The sequence below is a fragment of the Phoenix dactylifera genome, unplaced genomic scaffold, assembly GCF_009389715.1.
Source record: "Phoenix dactylifera cultivar Barhee BC4 unplaced genomic scaffold, palm_55x_up_171113_PBpolish2nd_filt_p 001649F, whole genome shotgun sequence".
Lineage (NCBI taxonomy): Eukaryota > Viridiplantae > Streptophyta > Magnoliopsida > Arecales > Arecaceae > Phoenix > Phoenix dactylifera.
In genome coordinates, this window is record NW_024068952.1 from 66,895 (window position 1) to 81,449 (window position 14,555).

General features: G+C 38.1%; 2 protein-coding genes across 3 annotated transcripts in view; both read left to right on the plus strand.

Annotated features, from left to right (window-relative positions):
* LOC120103723 overlaps positions 1–5,635 on the plus strand; it is a 47,477-nt gene extending 41,842 nt beyond the window's left edge. The window contains exons 11-13 of one of the 2 annotated variants that reach the window (XM_039122648.1): positions 3,582–3,674; positions 3,883–4,438; positions 4,610–5,635. In XM_039122648.1, coding sequence (XP_038978576.1) covers positions 3,582–3,674; positions 3,883–4,438; positions 4,610–4,637 — 677 coding nt within the window. In that variant the 3' untranslated portion in view covers positions 4,638–5,635. The remainder of the gene's footprint in view (positions 1–3,581; positions 3,675–3,882; positions 4,439–4,609) is intronic. The other variant, XM_039122647.1, reaches the window with a different exon arrangement.
* A 3,157-nt stretch (positions 5,636–8,792) lies between these two features.
* On the plus strand, positions 8,793–14,089 carry LOC120108935 (40S ribosomal protein S2-3-like). Its single transcript, XM_039122649.1, has 2 exons — positions 8,793–9,583; positions 13,712–14,089. The coding sequence occupies exons 1-2, from the start codon at positions 8,918–8,920 to the stop codon at positions 13,871–13,873; spliced, it is 828 nt and encodes a 275-aa protein (XP_038978577.1). The 5' UTR covers positions 8,793–8,917; the 3' UTR covers positions 13,874–14,089.
* Positions 14,090–14,555: the final 466 nt, after the last annotated feature.

Below are 14,555 nucleotides of genomic sequence, written 5' to 3' on the forward strand. Positions count from 1 at the left end.
TGCAGGTACCATTAAGTGTCCCAAGAATTGCTGCACTAAACTGGGAAGTCTCTTTCTCTATCTCCACATACTAATTTATTGTCCATTAGGCTCCATGATAAGCACTCAATTGTTTCCAATTAAATAATTGTACACATTAAGTCTCCAACAACCTTCATATATTTTTTTCACCTTCTTGAATTCTTTTGAGCATCATCCATGAAATTTGGATATGATATTGGTAGTTCTAGTTGGTTAAGAACATAAATTGAAGCACTATATTGTGTCAAGGCAAATTATATAGTATGTACCATGTTACTGACGCACAGACACAGTACAAGGTGTATACCCTAGTGTGACGTGTGCTTGCTCATGCCAGTGCATGCCACTCTAGTATGCATCAACACGTTCAATTGTAGGTTGGCACAAAGTTGTTTTGTTTGCCATGGTCCTTGGCACGACTGATGTGGCTCTGCATAGCATGATATTTTATCAACCAAGTTGCAAACCGATTAGGTTTAAGAAGTTATAGTTTTGGCTTTATGTGGTACAAGTTTATTCATGGAGGCTTCATCTTTTTTTTTATTAATATAAGAATAGTCTAGTGACAATCAGCCATGAAGAGGTAAGTGCATTGTCATTATGACACACCTGACCATACTGGTGACTTTTGTTGGAAGCGCATGGCACAAAGTTGTAATCCAAGTGCATACATTCTAGAAAGAATTAAAGCACTTGTATCAAGGTAACATAGTTGTTCACATATTTGAATTCACCTATTTGAATTTTTTGTGCGTATTGCTGTTAATTAGTTGGCAGTTTTAGATTGTCAATCACCTTATTTATTTCCATGTTTGTGTTGCCTATATTGTGAGTGTTTACATCAATTCTTTTCCAATTCCTACCTTGCTTGTAAAACATGTTGTGTTTAGCTGATACTTCTTGCTTTACTTGTTTAGGGTTGTGAGAATTTTTTTAGAAAACAACATTGGTTCTCAATAAAAATTTAATTAGCTGACAATCATTTCATTCCCATGGCCTTTTCTTTTCCCATAAGTTCTTTCCACGTCTATCTTGTCATAAAGATTATGATCTTATGTAGGAGCATCTATAAAATATGTCCCATATGTCAAAACCTAAAACAATTTAATATTCATTGTTTCATTGTGAACTATCCTTCAGAATAACCTTGCTTTCTGTTTTGGTCGAAGATATAAACATCATATCATTTAGCTTCATGAACTAGACATTAGTATATTCAGTTGAATTGTCACCTCATAATTAAGTGATTCTAAATATTGAATTCTAGATCTGCTAAATTTGTTTGCTTAGCGGTTATAATTTAAAAGGCTTCACCGTTCCCTTGACCTTTGTATGTACCTCTTAGGTTTGTTGAACTTTTTCATGCATTCTTCAGTTGATGTTCCTTGCCAAAGTGTGCCCAGATTTTTAACATGGTTCCTTATATTTTGGATCCAAATATCCTTTTTTCTGCCTATGTTTCGCATCTTCTCATTATATTATTTGCGGCAACATAGAACTCTAAAGCTCCATAAAGGAAAAAGGATGGACTAAGGAGAAAGCAATGAGATCATTGAGATGTTATAAATTAGTTTTAGAAAGTATCTTAGCCCTAAAGTCAACCTTATTTAAAGCTTAGATTAAATTAAAAAAATCTAATTTTTGCAAAAAAGAAATTAAAAAATGTAAACCAAGATTCAACTATACAACTTGTTCTGTACCTTTTCCTTTTTAAGGAACTTGTTAGTTACCTTTGCAACTTACTATTTGCTATCCTACTTCTTCTGGTACAAAAAGTATGTAATTTCTGCAAAAAGCAAGCAAGTATTAATAAACTCTCAAACCTGCTTACACTAGGAATTATGTGCTTTCTCATGCCTGTTCAACCAATTTCTTTCCTTAATCATTGCCCACTTGTTCCATGTCATGAAAGGTCTAGAAAGTCCTGACTATGGGAGAACTGTTCTTGAGCTTTCTGACTTTCCAAAACCTTATACTGGAAAAACACAGGAATAGCAACCCAATGATACTAGGCTTATTCTGATGACTTATGTGGTTAAATAACATTTATATACTAGGTAATGTTACTTGATTGAACTATATATATGGTTACTCTACTGGACAATATGTTAATTTCATGGTGCTGCACTCTGGAAAACTTTAATGGTTGGTCAGTCCTGTTTTGCTCCAAGTGTTAAATCTCTATGTGCATTGCAGACTGATGGTGCACACCTCACACATCTGCCCTCTCCCTCCCTCTCCCCCCTTCTTTTTGGCTGTGGTTTGGCTTGCTTTTGGAGAAGGAATTCTAGATCATTGTTTGACATTGGTTTGATTTCCTGTTCATGAACAGCTTGGACTGGGCTTGATCCCTGATTCATTTGGGTTCATTCATCTAGGAAATGTGCCAAGCTCAAATGTCTTTTAAAGTTTGATTTGGAAAAGACCTAAGCCTGGATACACGTTGGCTTGCAAAAAAACTTTGCTCAATTCACAAAGGAGCTGAACTTGAACATATGTTCTCAAACTTAGCTAGCTTGAATTTGATTTCCTGTTTCATGTTATGGGCTGAGCGTGAACATCTAAGTTTGTCTTGTGTGAACCCCAAGTGCTCTCATTACCACAAGTCTTCATATTCATGGTATTTGTCATAGATCAGTGATGAGTCCTATTCATTTAGAATTTTAATATCCTTACCACTCTTTGGCTTTGCACACTGTCAACTTGGTCTTATGTTGGGCCTTCCTTAAAGTTTCTCAAACAAATAACATTGAAATACAGCTGGCAAATTCACTTCTTTGTTATTAAATTATCCATCCATGAGCTCCTTGCCATCACAAATTATTGAGAAAAACTGGATTAAGTTGATGAGTGTGGTTTATCCATACAAAGGCCTTCTCCAAGAAATTTTAGTGGCTTACCATGACAATGGAATTATTACTACCTTTCTTTTGCTGCTTTTTGATGTTTTCACCTTGACATATCCATAATTGCAGGATCTTGCTTAAGGCCTAAATAGTATCTAGTGCAAACCTACAATCCAAAAAGGATGAGGCAAAACTTGGACAATAATTTAGTGGAGTGAGCCGTTGTATCTGAAAGTCAAAATTTATGATGCAATCATTTGTAAAACTCACAATTTCCTTTTACCAAATGAAGCACCAAGACCAAACAAGGACACTGATAACCATCCTACCCCAGTAAGCAAAACCAAATAAATTATATTATTATTATTTTTTTAACCTAAAGCATCCTGATATGCTGGTATTCCAAACTAAAGCAGCACGGTTTGGGTTCAAGGGTACGACTAAATGATCAATTACATAGTCAGCTTGTGTTGGATGCATGCTGATCTTGAACCTGAAACCTTTATTGCAAGAGAATGTTTAACAGGTGTCAAATTTTCCTTGTTTGTCTGGATAGTTCTTTCCCCACTTTTAGTGGCTTCCTGTACTGTATTTGATTGCAGCTTTATCAGCTGTTCTTGTTATGTGATTTTGTTTTAAATTATTGATTGGAGAAACATGCTTTCTTCCTTTCTTAGTATTGATTAGCTTGGCCACACTTTTTAATACGTACAGGCGGTGAGGATACCAGCCAGCAGAGAACAAAAGATAATGAGAATCATATGCTTGATGATCATGGTGGAACTGTCAGATCTGATGGTGGAAAAGGTACGTGTTCTTATGATGGCTGATGCTTTCTACGAGTGTTAATCCGTCTCAACATTTGGTGAACATCTTATAGGATAGCAATCTTGTATGACTTATTACTCCTGTTTTGGATTATATGACTTACAGGCTTAGCACATCAGGGTCTATTCAGATAATTATCTGCTTGCATGAATATGTCAAATTAACAAATGTTCCTTGGTAATTTCAGGAGCTAAACTTGATAATTTATGCTTCACAAGAAGCTCAAAGCATGGATTCAAAGAAAAAAATGTTATAAAGCTTCGAAAAGTTTATGAAAGGCAAGGAAAAAATAACAGTGGCATTGGCGAAGCTTGTGAACTTACTACGGCATCCAGAAGCCCTCTTGTAGTAGGAAAAAGGAACACAGAAGAAGGCCCTGCAGCAGAGACTCTGGCACTAACAAATGATGTGGTTCTACAAAAGAAGCAACCTGCAGATACACCTGTTAATTCCTTCACTCACCCAAAGCCATTGCTGAAGTTGAAGTTCAAGAATCCATCTTTTGAACAGCGGAGCTCTTGGGCCCCACAGGGAGAGGAAGTGAACTCTGTCAAAGGGCAGAGATCAAAAAGAAAGAGATCTTCAGCAGAAAAGGTCAGTGTAGAAGATGATGAGAACTATCGACAGCTGCATCGGGAGAATCCAATGGATGAAGCCATGGACGCAAATTGGATATTGCAGAAGCTAGGCAAGGATGCAATTGGAAAGAGAGTTGAAGTTCATCAATCATCCGACAATTCGTGGTTAGTTTTTCACTCTAAGCATTCTATATTAGCTCAAATTAAACACCCCCACCCCTCCCTCCTTCAGTCTTGCCTCACTTTTTCACACTCAGGCAAACATGAACAAATACTTCCTGTATAGGTAATTTAAAATGCAAATACTAATTTATCATTTGTTTCTATGATCCGCAGTTCTGGTTTGCTAACTGATTTGTGCTGATAAGATTGCAACAACACTGATATCTCTCAAAGGGTTAACATGCTTTATTGATCCTAAAGTATTGTTTCTCTGCATCAAGGCTTCAGTTAGCTTTTAAATATTTTACTTGCTCGATGAATATTATAAGTGAACATTCCAGTTCTGTAATATTAATCTTGCCGAATGATGATCATCCTCCTGTTCCAGCCAATATTAACATTCAATGAAGGGTTCTGTAGACTGAAAAGATGCTCAACTTGTAGAGACGACATTGATGTCTGATAAATCTTGTGTAGGCATCAAGGAGTGGTTTCAGATATCAACCGAGGCACGTCATCTTTGTCAATCTGTTTTGATGATGGAAGATCTAAAACCTTGTTGCTTGGAAGGCAGGGGATTCGTCTCATTTCTCAAAAGCAAAAAAAGACCAAAACGTGAAAATTTACCTGGTGATTGATGCATTGTTGTGGGAGAAAATTCAACTTGCCAGGTATGGAAACATTGGAAAATTGGAGCTATTCATGTTTAATTCTCTCTGGTGCAGCTGTTCATGTAGGGGTTGATCCGTCTTGATATAGTTGAATATTGAGAACCACCAACTTGTGCTGAAAAGTCTTAAGTACCAAGCGGCTCCCAGTTGTTGTAATCATTAATTGTATCATCTGTTCTTTTCATTTTTCAAGAATCAATGGTCTTTTTATTAGTCTGTCAGGGATGCCTCTGAACTTCCATAAATAGCAACATGTTGGAACTTAATAGTTCCATCACCTTGTAATTCTCACGAAGGGAAAGCCCTTATCAGCCCCTTACTAGTTTTCCTGAGGTTTATTGTAATATACGCAGACATTGCTGGAGTTGCAAATGAGGATGCATTTTATGGACAGCTCCTTATTTAAGCAGGGAAGGGAAATGGGGCATAATTTAGAAGGTGGCGTTGTGTAATTCTAATACAGTGGTGAATGATGAACAGAAATCAATAGTATACTTTTTCTGCTAGATAAAGTTGTCACTTATGATCATTTGTGAATATTCAAGTATTGTTTATAATTCTGTAGACTTCTCATCACATGATGAGAAAACTGATGGCAGAAACATGATTGTTTGATCTTACTGACTCGGCAATTGTGACCTATGGTTCCTTGAAAGAAATCTATTTACTGGACAAACAGGTGACAATTTGGTTTGCCTGATCGCTATATGAGTTGAACCATTATATTCCAGTTCACCAGGTATTTGGAGACTTCTCAACTTGGAAAGCTGATCTAATGTCTAATTTAATTAGTGTAATAATTGTTTGCTGCCTTCACTATAAAAATAATGATCTGCTGCCATAAGTAATGTTTGTTGTGGAGCATGAGACTTGGCGTATCTCCCACTTACCGTTTGCACAACTTGGAAGTCCTCTGTATATAGTTACATCTGGTACTATTTTAGTTGTTTTCCACGTTATTTATTGGTGGCATTTTCTAATTCGGATTAATCCTGCTCGAACCCACTCGAAATGGTTTTTTTTTTTTTTTGTTCTTTTTTTTCCTTTTTTTGTGGTAAAACAGACGAGATTAAAGATGTCTGAAGGTTGTAGCAGATGCATCCGCAACTACTAAGCGGGCAAGATCTGGAGGCAGCTCACTAGTTCTGAACCTTTCCGTCTGGGTCATAGAAGCTTCCTTCGCCAAACAATCCACCACTCGATTCCCTTCTCTGAGAATATGGTTGCAGGAAAAACTTAGAAGAGTTCCTGCGATGGTTTTGATAATCCGGATTGCCGGATGTGAAAAAGTTTCTCCATTTATCCAAGAAATCCCCATCGCAGAATCTCCTTCCAAAACCAAAGGATCGGTCTGAAAGACCCGAATGGCTGCTCTACTACTGGAATAGAGGTTGGCCGCAGGGGAATTGAGGCTGCTAACAAAGCTCGACCTTCGTAATTCCGGATAACAAATCCTTTTCCGTCTCGATTGTGTATGCGCTGTCCATCGAAGTTTATCTTCAAGAAATCTGGTTGTAGATGGCTGCCATGAAACCAAAGTTTGTTGATTGATAGTCCGCAAAGAGATGTGTGAAGAAAACTTCAATGGACAGCGCATACACAATCGAGCCGGAAAAGGATTTGTTATCCTTTTTGGTTTTGGAATATAATGGTTCAACTCATGTAACCCACTTCGCCCTGTCAGTCTAGTCCAATTGTTGGACGGTCTTGGCCCACTTGGGCGAGGATTTCTGAGTAGCTTGGTCCTCGTTGTTCTGAGATCCTTAGACCTGGTTTTAAGCAGGGCTCTGGTTGGATAAAACGTCCATTGTCTTGCTTATACCAAGGATGGTATATATGATATGCGACATTAATATCGTATGATATATCTATGTTTATTAACCAGTGCCATAAATCCCTCGCCCTCCCACCTGCCCCTCTCCCCCTTGTTTAATGGTTTTATTGGCTCCTTTCCCGCTTGCCCCTCTCTCTCTCTCTCTCTCTCTCTCTCTCTCTCAGCCGCATGGGCGCGTGTGCGCATATCATCGTAGCCTACCACAATGATCTGGTCGTTCCTGCATACTATTGCCAGGCACTCTCCACCCATTCCCTGTAAACGAGTCACCATCCTATTTCATTACCTTTGCACACTTGTACAGTGTGTCGCATCTCTCTCTCCATTTTTCCCCTATCCCTCTGTCTTTACTCTCACCAACACTATTGGTAATGCTGATCATGGACAATCATCAGACATGTTGTAGATCCAGCTCCCAGGCCAGGTACTCCAGATCGAGCTCTCAGGCCGGGCACTCCAGATCGAGCTCCCATGCCAAGTACTCTAGGCCAAGCACTCTTGGCCGAGCACTTTAGGTTAGGCACTTAAGGCTTAATAATCTAAGGAGATCACTCTACTTCGATGCTTTTCATTATATCTTCTTTTGTTATTTTTTACTATTATTTCAAAGCACCACTTGACTTAAGTATCGGATGAGACCTAGCTTGAGCCACTTGGTGGGCTTTTATGTTCTCTTTGCATGTAGATCCATGATTCTTTATGGTGGATTGGTGTTCCGTGTTCCATTTTCTGCCATCATGGACCAAGCAGACTTATATGTATCCTTCGTGCCTCTAGATAATTAGAAAATGGTCGGATAAAATTTGGGCATCAATAGTATTTTTTCATGAATCAATGTATACTCGTGGAAGTAAATATAAAGTTTACCTTTTCGAATCGGTATTCAAGGCCCAAGATGCCATAATGTCCTTTAATAAATATAGTTTGATTTATATAGTAAATTGGATATTATATTTAATTAAAGCAAAACTTGATGGTGTTTAAATAAAATAGTTGATTACATACATTGCAAAATATAATTCATAATGATATGTTACATAAAATATAAATATAAATGATAATTGTATCGATAATTTGCGATTAGATATTTTCTGATATTAATATTATGAAATATAACATGTACTACCATTATATAATGCAACACAACATATGATATGGTAACATAGTCTTATTTATACAAAACAATTTTTTTATCATACTACTACAGTATGTTTTGTTATATAATGCTCTATACTCATATTGATTTAGGCATCTAGGACCGGCTTGGTTTTCACAAACTTTTTTTTCTCGTTGAAATAATTTTTCTAGAAACCTAATGCTTGGGTACAAATACTTAAAAAAATAATTTTTATATATTTGATTGACCATAAACAAGTAGCAATTATAGGGTGGCTTATATTTAGTTTAGAATTTACTTTTTTTGAGAAAAACTGTATAAAATATATCTATGCTCTTAATAAAAAAATATTTTATCTAATTCTATCAAGTATTTTTGAAAAAATATATAATAATTTTCAGTTAGTAAGAAAATAACTTTTATATATCCCATATGGTTTTTCCTTTTATAAAATATAAAAATTTTATTCTCATAAGATATTTTTTCTCTTTAAAAACTTTCACCAAATATAACGCCCCCCTGACCATGCTTACCTCCCTCTATTTTTTCCGCAAACCAAATGCAGTGACATACTGACATCACCTATTAATCTCGTTATATTTTATTTCTAATCTTCCACTAGCGCCGATAATAGAGAAACAGAATTATAGATAGAAGTCAACCACCTGATAGCGGGGTAAGGAAACCGTATGGTCATCAAATACCAAAAGCCTAGGGTTCCCATCCTATCCTATTCCCATCTATAAACCAATCCATCTCCAATAACATCCGCTCTCTATCCTTTCCCGCCGCCACCCTCTCCAGCGCCATCGCCATCGCCACCACCTACGAGCCCTAATACTTCTAGCTACAGATCATTCATGGCGGAGAGAGGCGGAGAGAGGGGCGGGTTCGGCCGCGGCTTCGGCCGGGGCCGGGGCGACCGCGGCCGCGGCCGCGGCGATCGCCGCGGTGGCCGCCGAGGTGGGCGGCGCGATGAGGAGGAGAAGTGGGTCCCCGTGACGAAGCTCGGGCGGTTGGTGAAGGAGGGCCGGATCCAGAGCCTGGAGCAGATCTATCTCCACTCTCTCCCCGTGAAGGAGCACCAGATTGTGGACACCCTCCTCGGCCCCCAGCTCAAGGATGAAGTGATGAAGATCATGCCCGTCCAGAAGCAGACCCGCGCCGGGCAGCGCACCCGCTTTAAGGCCTTCGTCGTCGTCGGCGACGGCAATGGCCACGTCGGCCTCGGCGTCAAGTGCTCCAAGGAGGTTGCCACCGCCATCCGGGGCTCCATCATCCTCGCCAAGCTCTCCGTCATCCCCGTCAGGCGGGGATACTGGGGGAACAAGATCGGCAAGCCCCACACCGTGCCGTGCAAGGTCACCGGCAAGTGTGGCTCCGTCACCGTCCGCATGGTGCCCGCGCCCCGTGGTGCAGGGATCGTCGCTGCTCGTGTGCCCAAGAAGGTGCTGCAGTTCGCTGGGATCGAGGATGTCTTCACCTCCACCCGCGGATCCACCAAGACACTCGGCAACTTCGTCAAGGTCCGTGTTTTTCTTCTTTTTCTTTCAATTAGAATTATTATTTGTCACATTGGATTGTACGTGTTTCTTTTACTTATTTGCATTTATTTATCTTGTGAAATTGTTAATTAGCTGTTTTGATCGATTGCAATTACATTTAGATGGAACAGTATTATAAGTTGTTTTTAACCAAATCTATCAGGAAGTTGGTTAACGTATTTTTTTTTTGTGACATGCGTTTGCATAAATAGATTAAAACAATGATTAAAATTGTAAATTTATATTTGGAATCACTTTTCTTGTTACTCTGGGCATTGCTTTAGTTATTCTGTTTAGTGTTACAGTCTATGTTGATGTATCTTCTTTGATTGAGCCAATTGTTTATCTTGAGTACCTGTTGAGTTGGTTTTGGCATATGGAGTTTCAGATGCCTGGTGGTTGGTTCGTTATCTTTTATACCGTATTGATGCATTTTTCTCACTAAGATGATTATAAATATTATATGCTTTTGATTTTGATTGCTGTAGTGCTCCTGTGACCAAGGCTGCAGGGGAGAAAGATGCTAATTTTAATCTTAATGTATCACATAGATGTAGGAGGATTGGCATGAATCCTTTTTCTGTTTATGTAATTTTACTGTTTCTTGGGAGAGGCATGAAGTCGGTTACATGTTCTTTTTTCTTTCATGCCGGAGGACCAGTGGGAGGATCAAATGGACTAGAAGAGGGTTGAAATTGAAAGCCATGTTGAACTTATTTTACCTTTTTTACCTAGTTTTAGGTGGTGAGGGCTTCATCTTAATTGCTAAGATGTATCAGACACTTAAAATTCTGCATACAGAAGAATATGATATCTTTGTTGGTTGAACTAGAAGAGAGGAAACATGCAGGTGCATGGATGCAAGCTAAAGTTTGATGGCCGAAAGCTACCTTAGCTGCACAGCCTTAGGTACATAACAATCAAGAACATACAGGAAGTCTTTTCCATTTCTTTCTTTTGGAGAAAATTTTTTGCACAGTACCCAGGACCATTACTTAAGTGGGTTTGTACTGTGAAGAGGCAAAGCTTTCAAGTGTCTGTGCTGGCAATATACTTGAACAACGCATGCCATGTGCAACACTATCTAGTGCATGGCATTGATTGGCATGCAAAAGAATGTTGTTTTCTTTATTGGTATGCTACATTTGGATCATCCGTGTTATGCATACTTATTTTTATTGCTGCTTAGGCCAATTTAAATGTCTTGGTAACTGGTTAAGAGTTGTTTTTTGGAAAAAAAGAATAAATACTAATAGCAGTATGTAGAGTCTTGCTTCCAATAATCATGACATGTATGCATATTGACTTATTTTTTGAAGTAATGTGGTATGCACCAATACCGTATTAGTACATTGGCAGGAAAGAAACAATTAATATGTGTTTTATTAAATAACCAATTTGGAACAAATAAAATAGTGATAATAGAATGAATAAAATGGGTAACCCAAAAGTAATGTTCTTAACATATTTAGACAAATATTATAGAACAAGTTAATATTCATGTAACCTCATCCTATTAGCTGTGGATTTTAACCATCTAAACTTTGAAAGAAATAATAAAATTTGGATCTTCCTAATGATAATGAAGAAATGGTAATGAATGTTCTCATCTTGATGCGGTAGCTCAAATCTGTTGATGTATGATGGTTCATGCTCTTTCTCTGGCTGAGGTTCTCCATTTGGCTTAAATATGTAGGACTGGCTAGTGGGAATGCTCTCCTGACACTTAAAAAACCAATAATCTATGTCACATGGATATGGGTATGGGATATGGCTACAACCCGATACAAATACATTAGTGTGGCAAATCTTGAAAACACAGGACACAATATGGCTATGATATGACAAATGATTAATATATATTAAGCATCTACAAAGCATTGTTAGTTATCAAAATAAAATAGTCCCCACTATATAATAGCATTAACAACCACAAGCCCCATCATTTCATTGTCACTTTAATTAATAAGATCATAATCCATACTCCATGAAATAATTTTTACATTGCAAGCTCCAAAATTAACCTTCATCATAAAAGGTCAACATTCACCAACAAAGAAGAAGGGAAAAGACCTTCCTTCATCATTAGAGGTTTTGAGAAGTATCTCAGGTGTATCTAGAAAGTATTTAAAGTGTATTTTAAATTTTGAAAATTAGTACCTTAGCATCTGACATTCTTTAATAAAAAATCAGTGTCCAACATGCATCCTAAAGGTGTCTAACAAACATCAGTGTTTGAATAGGTATACGTTATGAACATGATGTGCAATTTGAAGTGCCCATGATTTCTAGCCACTAAGAAAGAAGAAAAGCCCAAACAAGAATTTTAATCTTAAAGAGCAAAAACAATGTTTACATGTACAGTTTATGGTCTGCATATGGTACTGGGCATGGCCCCATTACGTTCTGATGCAGCTCTGTATGAACTAACATGATCTACATGATAGTGTGCACTGTATGGCATGCCTGTCTTTTGCTTGCAAGGCCAATGCTGTACAGCACCCATGCATACCTTAATCCATGGATATTAAGAAATTTGAGAGCTCAAGGAGGATAAAGATGTTGTAAGAATTAATTTAATTAATTAATTTTTTTCATTATTTCTGAATTAGTATTCCACTGGCTTAAGTATTCTCTTCTGTCATGATGAACATATGCTGTGATTTCTGGTCTCAGTTTTCTTAAGAATTTTCAGAGGTGTTGTGACCTGAATTTGGTTGCAAATTAGATTCAAGACCATGTGAATCTGCAAGCAAGTTCTATATTAGCATAAATTATGTGTAAAAGTTGAAATTTTCTTGCTGCTCAATAGAAGCCTCATAAAGTAAAGGTATTGTTTATTCTTAGTTGTCATGATGAAGGGTTATTAATGTAACAGCACAGATATCTATCAATAATAATTGATGCAATGTTCAAGATTTGCTAAAACTTTGAAGTAATATACTTGTGCCTTTCTCATCTTTAGAAGCAGAGATGCAAGGAGCTGTGATAGAGTTTCATTTCTTTCTACCATGGGCTAAGAACCAGCTCCTTCCATCATCTCTTTCCAACTACTTTAGATTCTTTAAAATTCAAAACAAGATTCAGCAATATGACTGTACATTCTTTGTTCAGTGGCATCTCCGTGCTTTTTTAAAGCAAGTTATAAAGATATTCTTTTATTGGAAACATATTGAGATGTGCATGGTAAAATGGTAGCTTCTACCAACAAACCAATTGTTTGATCTATATTTGCGCTCTTTAACCTAACCATGATTCAATAATTCAATATAGTACTTCCTACAGTTTCCTGCTTACAAGGTAGTTTGCATGATTACTTAATAGTCATCTTCAATTTTAAGTATATACTAATATGTTTGACTGTTTTCTTACTTGTAATGTATTACTCTCTTTGAATGGATAAGAGGTGCATAAGCATCTGTGGTCAATCTTAACCTACTTTACCACCCACTAGTGTTATATGCGCTGTTTTTATTCTCGAATGAGAGTTAGATTAAAATCAAACCTGCAAATAGCCCAGCATTTTTATTATTGTTCTCGCAACATTTCTTTCAAATGGTTGATGGTGTCCCCAATGTTAGTCTTAAAAGAGAGAAAAATGGGTTGTCAGTGATCCTTTTTTTGGGGGTGTATATTTGGTGCTTTGAGCTGGCAATGGCTAGAATTACCTTAATACTTACCAAATCGCTAAATATAAGAAGTCACCAGGAAAAGATCTTTGAAATTTACCGAATTGCTGAATGTAAGAGGTCACTGGGAAGAGATGTCAGAAATCACTGTAGGGAAGGGGTAGTCTTTACAGCAAGAGGTCACTCGAGGAAGAGTGCCTATGAAGATGGGATGGGGTTCCATACATGCATCACACCATCAGATTGCAGTCCTGTTGCAGTACTAATTTAGCAACCCTGATTTTGCATGGCTTAAAATGAAAACGTATTTGCCCTTGTTTTTGAGCTTGTGTGGACTAGCTCTCTATGCTGGTTGGTGCCAAGGAACATGCCTAGCCTGTCACTCAGGCACGACCATTTCCTGGTGTCTCAATTACACATCTGCAGTCTAACTTTTGTAGGCGAGCTCCTGAGTTGTGATGCATGTGCTGATTTCTTGCAGGCTACATTTGACTGTCTGATGAAGACGTATGGGTTCCTGACTCCTGACTTCTGGAGGGAGACTCGCTTCACCAAGTCTCCATTCCAGGAGTACACCGACCTTCTCGCCAAGCCAAATAAGGCAATTGTTCTTGAAGACAACACTGAGAGAGTGGAAGCTTAGGTTTCTGGAGATGTTTCCTTCTATCTTGTGCTTAAATTTTGAGACTAGTTCATAGGACTCATTTACTAGGCGGAATGGACTCTTGATGTGTGCTTTTCTTTCGCTTTTTTTTTTGTTATTTATGACAGGTTAATGCTATTTTAAGGTTCTCTACCTATGTGCATGTTATCTTCAAGTTGTGATGGTATTTGAGGCGTTTAAATAAAAATAGATTTTGTATTTTTGGGTTTTTCCTACTTCTGAATAGCTAGAGGCTTGGTGACACGATTTCAGTTCCTTGATTGGTTTTGGAATGAAAGGGGAGTGCTTCTTCCAAGCGCCGCCGCGCGAGTGCGCGCCACTCCCCGCTGGTCCGTGGGATCGGTGGTTCAGGGGGTCTCTCCTGCGTACCATCTCATCCATCACCGCACTGATAAATGGTGAGGTGAAGTGAAAGGGTTGTTGATTGCTGAGGCTTGAGAGTAGCATTGGATTAGCTATTTGTCCGTCTCGGTGTATGCTTTTCAAGATGATGGTTGGTCAGGCAGTGTAAGATCTTAGGCTCCTCCGGTTTCTTGGCTACTGTATATATCGTTAGTTCTTCCAGTGTGCAATTGTAATTGCTGTTGTGAATGCTACATGCCTTTTGGTATTGGTTAGCATCTTAGTTTATTGGTAGCATAAATACCTCTGCTGCAACATT